General features: G+C 37.9%; 1 protein-coding gene across 1 annotated transcript in view; it reads left to right on the top strand.

The window, feature by feature from the left end:
• wrnip1 (WRN helicase interacting protein 1) overlaps positions 1 to 11,291 on the top strand; it is a 12,696-nt gene extending 1,405 nt beyond the window's left edge. The window contains 7 exon segments of the mRNA XM_043264150.1: positions 1,137 to 1,331; positions 3,748 to 3,965; positions 6,968 to 7,191; positions 9,445 to 9,600; positions 9,680 to 9,759; positions 10,625 to 10,853; positions 10,856 to 11,291. Coding sequence (XP_043120085.1) covers positions 1,137 to 1,331; positions 3,748 to 3,965; positions 6,968 to 7,191; positions 9,445 to 9,600; positions 9,680 to 9,759; positions 10,625 to 10,853; positions 10,856 to 10,905 — 1,152 coding nt within the window. The 3' untranslated portion in view covers positions 10,906 to 11,291.
• Positions 11,292 to 12,708: the final 1,417 nt, after the last annotated feature.

Below are 12,708 nucleotides of genomic sequence, written 5' to 3'. Positions count from 1 at the left end.
CTTTTAGTTAGGTTTAATACATTTATGCTGTATGCTTATTGTTTATTGATTTTAGATTTTGTTCCCCCCACATTTTCTTTTGACCTATACAATTATTATTTTAATAGCTTGGATATATATATACTATAGTACAGTTTCACACGGCAACGTCTTTCCAAACCTGCAGGAAACAAAACATTTTTTTTATGTTTTAACATTACAATTATTAGATTTTATTTAGGGGGTGAACTTAACATTTTACACCATTTAACAAGAGCAAAAAATATGCAATTATTATTAAAATATTTCCTATTATTTCTCAAAAATGCTGCACTTTTGCTCGTCATTGCTTTTCTATGCACTCTGCATTTTCTTCATTTTTATGCGCGTATGTATCTATATATGATTCAGCCGCTGTGGAATAATAAGTAGTGTGTTGCTGTATATAGTCCAGCCGGTGTTATCTGACTCCAGTGCAACCTTTCCATTCCTTGTTTGGATGAGATCCTGCGTGCTAGAAGTGATTGTCTTGTGTTTAAGAACGTGCGCCTCATACTGCCTGTTTTACAGTGTTTATTAGTGATGACAAATAAGCACGTGCATCGATATTTTAACTAACAATGAAGATTATTTGATCTGTACTTTGTAGGTGGTAAGAGCCTATTTGATTATTATTATTCAGATTAGATAATAATGGAGTCGTCGGATAGCGGGAAGTCTTCATTCAGTTGCATGCTGTTCTAAAGTGACTGGTTAACGGCTCAGGTGCACGCTAGAATAATAGCCCCCGAGGGGCACTTAGTGAACGTGAATGCCGTTTAGAAAGAGACCGGACGAGGTGATTTTCTTTATTGAACTGCATTAATGAGGATGACTTCAACTCGTGAAAATAACTGCGCAGCGTAAAGAAACATAACATTGGGGTTTTTTGCCTGTGAAATAATTGCTTTATTTTCACGTTCACCAGGTTAGCCTCTGTTTTTTTAGACTAGAAGCCTGTACTAGTGATTCATCACAATGCAAAAGAGCCGACTTGCAGATTCAGAAACAGACCTTCCTGTGTCCAGTGGTCATTGGGATTTACAGCAGAGCAGAGCAAATGTTGTTAAAAACAATCATGATTGAAATCAGCATCTCATTCGGTTTGTTGTTTACAGACCACTTTGGCTCATATTATAGCCAGTTCCATTAAGAAGAAAGGCACGGGACGCTTCGTGACGCTCTCCGCCACCAGTGCATCCACCAGCGACGTGCGAGACGTCATCAAACAGGCCCAGAACGAGCTCCGTCTCTTTAAGAGAAAGACCATTCTGTTCATCGATGAGATACATCGTTTTAACAAATCCCAGCAGGTCAGTGACTGGAAATCCCATGAACAATAGAGCTCTGTGAGGTCTGTTTCATTTCGCTTTTTTTTTATATTATATATATATATATATATATATATATATATATATATATATATATATATATATATATATATATATATATATATATGATTTTTATAATTTTATACATTTTTTAACACATTTTTATCTTCAAAAAGTATATCTATTAATTAAATGCCTAATAAATGCGACTATTTATTTATTTACTTGCCCAAGAACTTTTTGGTACTCAAATTAAGGCATAAAACATTAATTTAATTTGTCTTTTATATATATCAAACAAAGGTATGCACAAAACTTAATTTTATCCGTTTTAATTTAAAAATATTTGAAATAATTGTATTAATATTATTAATATTAGCATCCTGCTGTACCATTATGATATATCGGTCACAATTGATTCAATTTAAACCAAGCTGTTATTTTGATGGGATGCTATAAAGACCTTTATGTTTCATTGTATATGACATGGAGATGTTATTCATGCATCAAACATGCTTAAAATAGGCAAAACCTGCACTATTTATTCACACAGAGAATTGAAGGGAGACAGATTTAAGCGTAAGACTAAAAATCCACGCCATTCTACAGAAAATTCAGTTTTTATTACTAGATTCCATGATTTTGTCCATGTTTTCTGCATCATGGGAATCATAAAAGCTTTAGTACTTTAGCCTACAATGTTTGTGAAACATCTTGATAGTCGATGTTATATTGGCGCTTGTGTGAATGTGAGAAGAACAGGCTTGTAAAAAAATCATTAAAAAAAAGACTCACACTTTTTACATTTGGCTCGTGTCTCCGAATGCATTTTGGGAGCACTGTATGACAGCCGGTGGGAGATCATGATGTAAGATGCCTGGTGTAGATACAGCTGGCACCGGATCACTCTGGAAGCGTGTTTATTTGTGTATGCCTTTAAGTCAGGACAGTTTATCCCCAGGGGCTTTAAATGCATCCATAATTATATTCATAAATAAAGCGGACAATAGACCAGCCACAGGGATTCCCTCCTCATGCTTTCCTATTTAGCTTGGATTCAAAGAACCTGAAGCACATTTCCACCGAACAGAGGGACTTATACAGTATGTGTATTGGACTGTTGGATATTGCTCCAACAATTTATGGTGTGTGGGCGGCACAAAGTGGCTTCATAGTGGCTTTGCAGCTCTAAAGATGGAAACTATTAGACAGAAAACATGTCGTGTGAAAATAAGGCCAACAGAAAGATGACAATTAGCACTCAGCAGTGGATATACACGAACCTTTTTATTCAGTGATGCTTGACTCAAATCGGACCATCACGAGGCCACTTTTGATGAGCATCAAGGGATAATCGTGCTTTTTAGCTCACATATCAGCACAGATGTGGACTTTACCAGATGAATTACCAAATAAAAAAAGATATTTACCAAATAACAAGCTTTATTTATTCAGTTCTATTTATATTCTTTAAATCTGTCAAATGCATGATAAATGAGCAAAGAAGGTCCATTTCCTGTGAGTCTTCAAGTATCTATTTTTAAGGAATTTATTTTTTATTTTGAAAAACTTTTATAACATTACATTCCAAAGCATGATATCGTACATATTACATCACTGCGTTTTTATAAAAATGTCATTCCATATTATTTTGAATCGTTTCATTTTTTTTTGTCCAGCATCAGTAACCTAAAATTATATTTTAATATATTTCATGTCTTGACAGGCCTTTTTAGCAATTTTGAGCAGAAGGATTACATATAATATACAATATAAAATTATAAAATAAAAAAAGATGTAAGTTTTGTACTATTAATCAAGTAAAATTGAAATGTAGTACCTAATGCTTTCAGTGGAGTAATAATGTACTAGTTCATCTGTACTGTTTCTCAAGTACTTGATTTGTGTTTTTGAATCAGTTCATGATTCAAAGGTTTCTTTATTTTATTCACCAGTGAATTTTGTTAATTCAGGGCCATTTGATTCACAATGCGATTCGGTTTGAATGAATGGTTAATTAATTCTACAGTAATACAAACCTTAATTTATTTGTGAAAGATTCAAATATTGTATATCAGTTTAAAACTACATTTAAATCTCATTTTCTTACTTTAAAACGCATGTTAAATATCTTTTTTCCGGTTTTCTTTTTATGTGCACAGCACTACAGTCGACTGCTGCTGTGTTTATCGGTGCTTAATAATGAAATGAAATGAATTAAATATATATTTTATATTTAAGTGAAAAAGAAGAAATTTCAATTTGCTGAAATGCACCTAATGGATGCGCAAAGTTCGTTGTCATCTTTATTGTAGATCGGACCTACCTCTGATATGTCTGCTCTTGTGGAGTGTATGGTGTCTTCTCTTGTCCTCCCATGTCTCTGTTCTGCTCTCAGGACACCTTCTTGCCTCACGTGGAGTGCGGGACGATCACTCTTATCGGCGCCACCACAGAGAACCCGTCCTTCCAGGTCAACAGTGCTCTTCTGAGCCGCTGCAGGGTTCTGGTTCTGGAACGTCTGTCGGTGGAAGCGATGGCCTCGATCCTGCGCCGGGCTGTAGACTTCCTGGGACTGCAGGTGCTGAGCGGGGATGCTTCAGAGGTCTGCTCAGAGTAAGTGTCAGTCGTGCCCTTGTTATCACGGCGGGTATGAGACGGCCCATCCTCTGACCGCACTGCCTCTTTTTGATGATTTATTAGTGTTTTGGATTGGTAAGTAGGACAAACGGTTGTCCCTCGGCCCGGCCTGGACTGGACCAGCTGCAGATCAGGTTTTAGGGCCCTCAGGAGCCATGGAAGCGTCCGCAGTAAACACAAACGGTGTTGAGTTTCGCTGAACCGAACGCTCTCATTGTTTTATGAGCTTTCTCAGCCTGTGACTTACTGATGGGAATAAAATAAGACTGGGCTTAAAAGATCAGTCTGTGGTGTTTTCAGCTGGTGCTTGAACAAAACGTCACCGACGATGAATCAAAATAAGCTTTGTGTTCTGTTCTTTCTGATATGAAGTCTTAAATTCTGACAATTTTACTATAAATTAGTATAAAGAAGTCACAACTCCAGGGTTTCTGTCCATTTTTGAAAGAGTTATAGTTGATGTCTCTAACTAGATGAACATTTGTGAGATGAGGCAGTTCTGTGTTAGCTAGGCTGAGTTGAAGGTGATAGGTTTACAGAGAAGAAAATCGGTCCAAGAAGGCCCTGAGGCACCCCAGTAGTTAGATGTTGCGACTTGGACAACTCACCTGTCCAAGATATCTTGAAGGACCTATCTGAGAGGTAAGACTCAAACCACTAGTGTGTGGTTCCTCAGATGCCATTTACCTATAAGGTTGACGAAATGATCTAGTGGTTAATCATATCAAAAGCAGTGGATAGATCCAGAAGATAAGTAATGAAGATTTGGAATCTTCTCCAACTGAAAGCAAGACCGTCTCGGGCGAATGTCAACTTCTGAAACCAGACTGGCCGATCGAACATTGCTCATTCAAATGTTTTTGCTATAAAGTTGAAGGAGGAAAATGTTTTACAAAGCATGCAGTTAGAGTTAGAAGAATTGTTAATGTTACTGTGATAGTATTTCATTTTAGAAGTAGAGATATTAGCAGAGAAAGACAAGTTGTGTTTCCATCCCCCTTTTTTATGCACATTTTGGAATACTGCACTAAAAAAAGCACTGGATGGAAATGCCAAGATGCACATAAATTATAAAAGTGTGCATCAAAAACTTATGCACACTTTTGAGTAGGATAAACCTTTTGTCCAATTAGAAAAAAAATGTGTTTAAGCTATGATGGGAACACGTTTACCGAGTAAATTCCTCCATGTGCATCAAAAAATTCACGTGACTTTGCGCTATGAGACAATCTTGTTCACGCATGTAAGTATTTCTGTATATTAACTGTCTTACACGACTGTGTTCCCAAACAGCAGCTTCCGCCCTCAAAAGCATTGACCACATTTATCGTTTTCGCCAGCTCGTTCTCAGTTGCAAGCCAAGTTATCGGAAAAATGCAAATGTGTTTAAACAAAACCACATGCTAGGCTATAAACCTGAGCATCTTCAACCAAACCTGAATCTGTCGTCATAAATTTACACCATTTTAACGTTCAGCTTACTCCATTCAAGTTGGCAGTAGCCCAGTGTGCCACGGCAGATTTTTATTTATTGTTTGCCTTCATTTATGGAAGCTGTCATAAATGCGTGTAAGATGAGAGCTGTGCCCCAGTTAAACTTCAGGGCAGAGACTCAACGTCTCCCAAAGTGCCTGTTTCACTCGCCGCTGGCAACACACTCTGTTCTTCTTGCCCTCCGCCAATATTTTATGATAGAAATGTCATAACTCTCTAAAAGAAACCAGCGCAGCAGTTCATGAACGATCTGCTGTGATTTGGGGTGTTATGATCCAGTGACACTCTATCTGGCTCTGCAAAGCTAAATCCTGTTTATATTAATAAAACAGATTGCAGTGTGGTATGATGGGAGCTCCTTCTTTCATGCCCTGGTTTTTTTTAAGGGTTATGAGATGGAGAATCAAAACGCTCCTGATGTTTACACACATACGAGGTTACTGTACAAGGAACACATTCTGCACATTTCATCATCTGGTTATGTAATTAGATTTCAAGCACTCGTAATTCGTAATTATAATGCTCATAACTAGAACAGTGTTTTGATTTAGGCCTGTGTAATGTCACATTTATTAAAGTTTGTTCATTTAATGCATGGATTCCCAAACATTTTTGTCAGCCAAACCCTTTGAACTTAAAATCTATACTTGAAGTATCTGTTCACGGTTCGATCATTTAGATAAACAATTAAATATTTTTAGTTTTTAAATACTTTATTTTTCTGATTTAATTAATTATTAGCGTTTATTTTTTATTCTTAAACTAAACCTAGATCGAGAAACCTGATGTAATGTTTAATGCATTTTATATGATGTCGACAAAAAATGGAACATGTTTACTTTGCCTTTTTATATAAATATGGAATGTTTATGGGACGTTTAAAGCAAGTTCGATGAAAGGTAATCTAAAAGTAATCTAAAAAGTAACCAGGATACAGTACATAAAACGTAATCTGCCATTATATACGTAATCTACCCAGCACTGCAACCCCGTTTAATATATGAATTGTTGTTTTCTACTATTTGAAACCACGTAACATCATGCAAACATGTGCTTTAAAATGCGTCTTTGTCTTATGTAATACACAAAAGCCAAGATTTAAAGAAACGTCACAGCTTGACTAAACCTTGGCATTTTCTTGATTTGTACTTACGTGAAAGTTCATTCTTATGCAAAATTGTCATTATTAAGTGATTTATAAGTAATCTTGATTAACACAAAAATGTCTTATCTTAGTTTTTGTCTTATTTCTAGTCAAAATATCTAAGTTTTCTGATATTTTGACTAGAAACAAGACAAAAACACTAAGATAAGCCATTGTTTTCGGTGTTATTGTACCGTCTTACTTGAATGCATATACAATAATACATTATGAATATATGTTTGAATTGCATCGTGCGTTTCTTGATAATGCGTGATTCTTAACACACGTGAAGCTGGTTTGTTGAGCTGGGTGCGCTGTGTGTGTGTGTGTGTGTGTTCAGGTCTCAGGTGTGTATCGAGCAGAAGGCGCTGGACACGGTGGCGCACCTGTGTGACGGAGACGCTCGGGCCGCTCTGAACGGTCTGCAGCTGGCGGTTCAGGCGTGTGTCGCTCAGGTGCGCACGGCTTCAGCCGAACACGGCTCCGGCCCGCAGCCGATAACGGTGCTTGAGCAGCACATCAAAGAAGGACTCCAGAGATCCCACATCCTCTATGATAAAGCAGGTGAGTCACCGTCCAGTCTCACCTCTAACAAACCTGTTTTATCAAGTCCGGACGCACTAATTAGAGTACATTAGAATGCAGCTTAATTTTAATTTTAGCTTAATAAAATATATTTTGACATGAGATATACAGACGTGGACAAAATTGTTGGTACCCTTTGGTCAATGAAAGAAAAAGTCACAATGGTCACAGAAATAACTTTAATCTGACAAAAGTAATAATAAATAAAATTCTATAAATGTTAACCAATGAAAGTCAGACATTGTTTTTCAACCATGCTTCAACAGAATTATTAAAAAAATAAACTCATGAAACAGACCTGGACAAAAATGATGGTACCCCTAACTTAATATTTTGTTGCGCAACCTTTTGAGGCAATCACTGCAATCAAACGCTTCCTGTAACTGTCAATGAGACTTCTGCACCTCTCAGCAGGTATTTTGGCCCACTCCTCATGAGCAAACTGCTCCAGTTGTGTCCGGTTTGAAGGGTGCCTTTTCCAGACTGCATGTTTCAGCTCCTTCCAAAGATGCTCAATAGGATTGAGGTCAGGGCTCATAGAAGGCCACTTTACAATAGTCCAATTTTTTCCTCTTAGCAAGTCTTGGGTGTTTTTAGCGGTGTGTTTTGGGTCATTGTCCTGTTGCAAGACCCATGACCTGCGACTGAGACCAAGCTTTCTGACACTGGCTAGTACATTTCTCTCTAGAATTCCTTGATAGTCTTGAGATTTCATTGTACCCTGCACAGATTCAAGACACCCTGTGCCAGACGCAGCAAAGCAGCCCCAGAACATAACAGAGCCTCCTCCATGTTTCACAGTAGGGACAGTGTTCTTATCTTGATATGCTTCATTTTTTCGTCTGTGAACATACAGCTGATGTGCCTTGGCAAAAACTTCGATTTTTGTCTCATCTGTCCACAGGACATTCTCCCAGAAGCTTTGTGGCTTGTCAACATGTAGTTTGGCATATTCCAGTCTTGCTTTTTATGATTCGTTTTCAACAATGGTGTCCTCCTTGGTCGTCTCCCATGTAGTCCACTTTGGCTCAAACAACGACGGATGGTGCGATCTGACACTGATGTTCCTTGAGCATGAAGTTCACCTTGAATCTCTTTAGAAGTCTTTCTAGGCTCTTTTGTTACCATTCGGATTATCCGTCTCTTAGATTTGTCATCAATTTTCCTCCTGCGCCACGTCCAGGAGGTTGGCTACAGTCCCATGGATCTTAAACTTCTGAATAATATGTGCAACTGTAGTCACAGGAACATCTAGTTGCTTGGAGATGGTCTTATAGCCTTTACCTTTAACATGCTTGTCTATAATTTTCTTTCTGATCTCTTGAGACAACTCTTTCCTTTGCTTCCTCTGGTCCATGTCGAGTGTGGTACACACCATATCACCAAACAACACAGTGATTACCTGGAGCCATATATATAGGCCCAATGGCTGATTACAAGGTTGTAGACACCTGTGATGCTAATTAGTGGACACACCTTGAATTAACATGTCCCTTTGGTCACATTATTTTCAGTGTTTTCTAGGGGTACCATCATTTTTGTCCAGGTCTGTTTCGTGAGTTTATTTTTTTAAATAATTCTGTTGAAGCATGGTTGAAAAACAATGTCTGACTTTCATTGGTTAACATTTATAGAATTTTTATTTATTATTACTTTTGTCAGATAACAGTTATTTCTGTGACCATTGTGACTTTTTCTTTCATTGACCAAAGGGTACCAACAATTTTGTCCACGTCTGTATATATATATATATATATATATATATATATATATATATATATATATATATATATATATATACAAGCACATAAAATATATGTTGCAATCATTTGCACTTTTTTTGCCACAGTAAACTATAAATTTGTAAGTAAAGGAATAAATTCCAGGAAACTAATACATGCAGTACATGCAATATTTATGTTTCTGCTTGCTTTGTTAATTACAGGATACACAACACATATACACTTGCATTGACAAGTTTATTACATACTGTCTTTATGCACATGATTATTTACAGTTAACTGTAATTCTATCCTCACTGACACTCAATGCAATCTGCTATTCTTATCACTGCAAACTCTTGCAAGATGCTGGTGTGAACTTTGCATCAAGATTCAAGTTTTTTGTTAAATGCTTAAAAATGGATTGCGCTTTGCTCTTGTGCCATACTATATCACATCCACACTATATCTATATATATCTATACTAAAGTCTGACGTGTGTGTGAGGCAGGTGAGGAGCACTATAACTGTATCTCAGCCCTGCACAAGTCTATGAGAGGCTCCGAGCCCAGCGCTGCCCTCTACTGGCTGGCCCGAATGCTGGAGGGTGGTGAGGACCCTCTGTATGTGGCCCGCAGACTCGTGCGCTTCGCCAGCGAGGATATCGGTACGCAGCCGATAGAAGCTTCACGATTCGTGTATTATAAGAGTATTACACACTATATGTGTTGTGTCCTCTCCTGAAGGTCTGGCAGATCCAGCAGCACTCACTCAGGCCGTATCAGCCTTCCAGGCCTGTCACTTCATCGGCATGCCTGAGTGTGAGGTACACACACACACACACACACACACACACACACACACACACACACACACACACACACACACACACACACACACACACACACACCCACCCACCCCTTTTGTTCTTAAATTGAGTAATTACATGAAAGACTGGAGCATCATTTATTTTGATACATTGTTTTGAGAAAGAGAAACCAAAAACTTTCTATTTTGACATTCCTCTAAGTATCAGCTGAATGCAAAGTGACCTACATTTGGTTTTTGACCAACGATAATGTGTACCCATGGAGCCATATTGAGACCCTGATATCTGAAAATGAATCATGCAAGGCCTTAAAAATAGATATACCAAACCAAACATAGTAACACTTAGGTATAGAGATGAATTATGACTAGTTGCTTATTAGCATGCCTATTATTAACATATTGGCTGTTTATTAGAGCTTATAAAGCGCATGTTCTACATCCCTAATCGTACCCAATAACTAAACTATTAACAAGCAGCAGAAGTTGTGAGAATTGGACTTTAAAATAAAGTGTGACCGATACAAGAACCACTATCTAAAGGGACATTCAAATATCCTCTTGAGTTACAGACATGTAAACTTTGAAGAAAAAAAGAATCTCAAAAGTGCTTTTTCCCATTTTTGAATGCTCACCTTTGGCGGACAATGCAAAAAAAGTGAATTACGCCGTAAATATTCATCCGTGGCATTTCCTATTTCATCATTATATATGTTAGTCTTCCTTCAAAATAAAAATATGAACAAACCCAAAATGTTATCAGGGGAAGTTCCCTCCAGATTTCATTAAGGAGTAGATACTTGTTTGTGATTAATTACCCCGATGGTCCTCGCTGATGTTTCACCTGGTCTTGAATGATTTAGGTGATTCTGGCGCAGTGTGTAGTTTATATGGCCCGAGCGCCCAAGTCTGTGGAGGTGTACAAGGCCTATAACAATGTCAAGTCCTGTATAAGGAACCATCGGGGCCCGTTACCAGCCGTCCCCCTGCACCTACGCAACGCTCCCACCAAACTGATGAAGAACCTGGGCTACGCCAAAGGATACAAGTACAACCCCAACTACAGCGGACCGGTGGAGCAAGAATATCTCCCCAGGAACTGAGCGGCGTCGACTTCTTCACCTGGACGGCCCCCGGTCTATGACTGAGTTTGGGGTTCTGCTGTTGCCTTTATCACTGTTTCTGTATCTTCTACTTCTCACAGCGAGACCTCACGGCCGTGTTGTAAATGAATAAATATGCATTTGCTAATATTATACAGAGTTTTATGTAAAACATGAAGATTGCAAACTGATTCCCGAGTTCAATAAATTGAAACAATGAGATTGTACTTTTTAGTGCGTAAACATGAAGCACACTGGATGAGACTCTTATTATCTTACAGGAAACAGATTAGCTTGGCTTCCTCTTCCTTTGGTTTCCTCTAGTATTCAAACTAAAGGTTCATGTTTCAGCTCCAGCTGTTCTACTCTCGTGTACACAAGCAAGCAATAATATTAGCATATGCTTAATAAAATGAAGTCTTATCTATCTTTCTCTGCTCTGAAGATGCTGCACTTTTGTATTTCAGGTTATGTTGAGTGAACAGTCATTAAAGGGATCGTTGACACACGATCACTTACTCACCATCATCTCATTTTTTTCTTCTTTTTCTTTAATGAAAAAAGATGAAGTGAACATTACAGAACTCTTTCCATTCGGTTCACTCAACATTGCATCAGTAGCTGATACTGTGAGGAAAACGAGCTTCTGTCGTGTGAACCGCAGGATGCTGAACATCATTTACAAAATAATTCAATAAAGTCCGTAATGCTATTCAAGTTACAGTAAAACAACATTTCACAATTGCAAAGAGCATGGTAACACTGTTTTCCTCAATAAAGTAAAATATTCTCTTGCCATTTCCAAAGCAAATGAAGCCAGACTAGGGCTCAGAAATAAATCACTCAAACTCGATTCAACGGTAGATATGTTTCCGTCCAAAGATGTGAATTGAACTTGCGCGCCAATCTGGAACACTGCATACAGTTTTTGGCAAATAAAGCTCTTTTTCCATCCAACGAGTCAAAGAGGACATAATTGTTACTACCTGATAAACTGGCACTAAGAAGAAATCCTGTTTGTAGTTTTATGCATCATGATAAATGATAATTGTCACTGCTCCAGCATGAAGAGTGCTTAATGCATTAATACTGTTGTATTGAGTGCTTTATTTTTCTTGATGGGTGATATATTGAGTTGCTACATTCGGCAAGATACAGTATCTGCTTAATGATGAGGGTCAAATTATTAAATGATAAGGAAAACACTTACTGGCTACACTTTGACATAATGCTACTAATGTCCTAGTTCTAGTTTAACAACCAAAGCGACTAAAGATGAGCTTGAGCTACTGGAGAGTCACACAAGCTTCATTCACACGTCTTTCTTTAAAGTACTGTTCGAGACGTTTCTTCTAGCGTTTGCTTTCAGATTGAACGCCGTGCAGCGCATCGCCGCCACCTACAGACTTTAACAGAGTGAAACTTCTCAGGTTTTGTCTTTTGAGAATCAAAGCAGGCAGTGGCTTGCCCTTTGGAGGACATCTGCTGGATGAAGTCCATAAATGCAACGAGAACGGTTGATGACGCTAGTTCAATGAATGAATGAATGAATGCAGGCACGTATGAGGCATATGTTTCTCATCCAGTTGAAAATATAGGTCACATTTATTTTAAGGTCCAGTTCACACTATTAACTATTTATGGTTAAGGATGTAGAATATATATGATCGTGGGAAATATGAGCTCTGTTATTACAACCAATAACCTAATAAACAGCCAATATATTGGTAATATGCATGCTAATAAGCAACTAGCTATCCGTCTATATACTAAAGTGTTACCATATATGTGTGTGTGTGTGTGTGTGTGTGTGTGTAATTGATGCCATGTGATTGCTGGTTAGA

This window comes from Puntigrus tetrazona, chromosome 2 (assembly GCF_018831695.1).
Source record: "Puntigrus tetrazona isolate hp1 chromosome 2, ASM1883169v1, whole genome shotgun sequence".
Taxonomy (NCBI): domain Eukaryota; kingdom Metazoa; phylum Chordata; class Actinopteri; order Cypriniformes; family Cyprinidae; genus Puntigrus; species Puntigrus tetrazona.
Note: the sequence above shows the minus strand (reverse complement) of the source record. Positions and strands in the feature narration are given on the sequence as shown.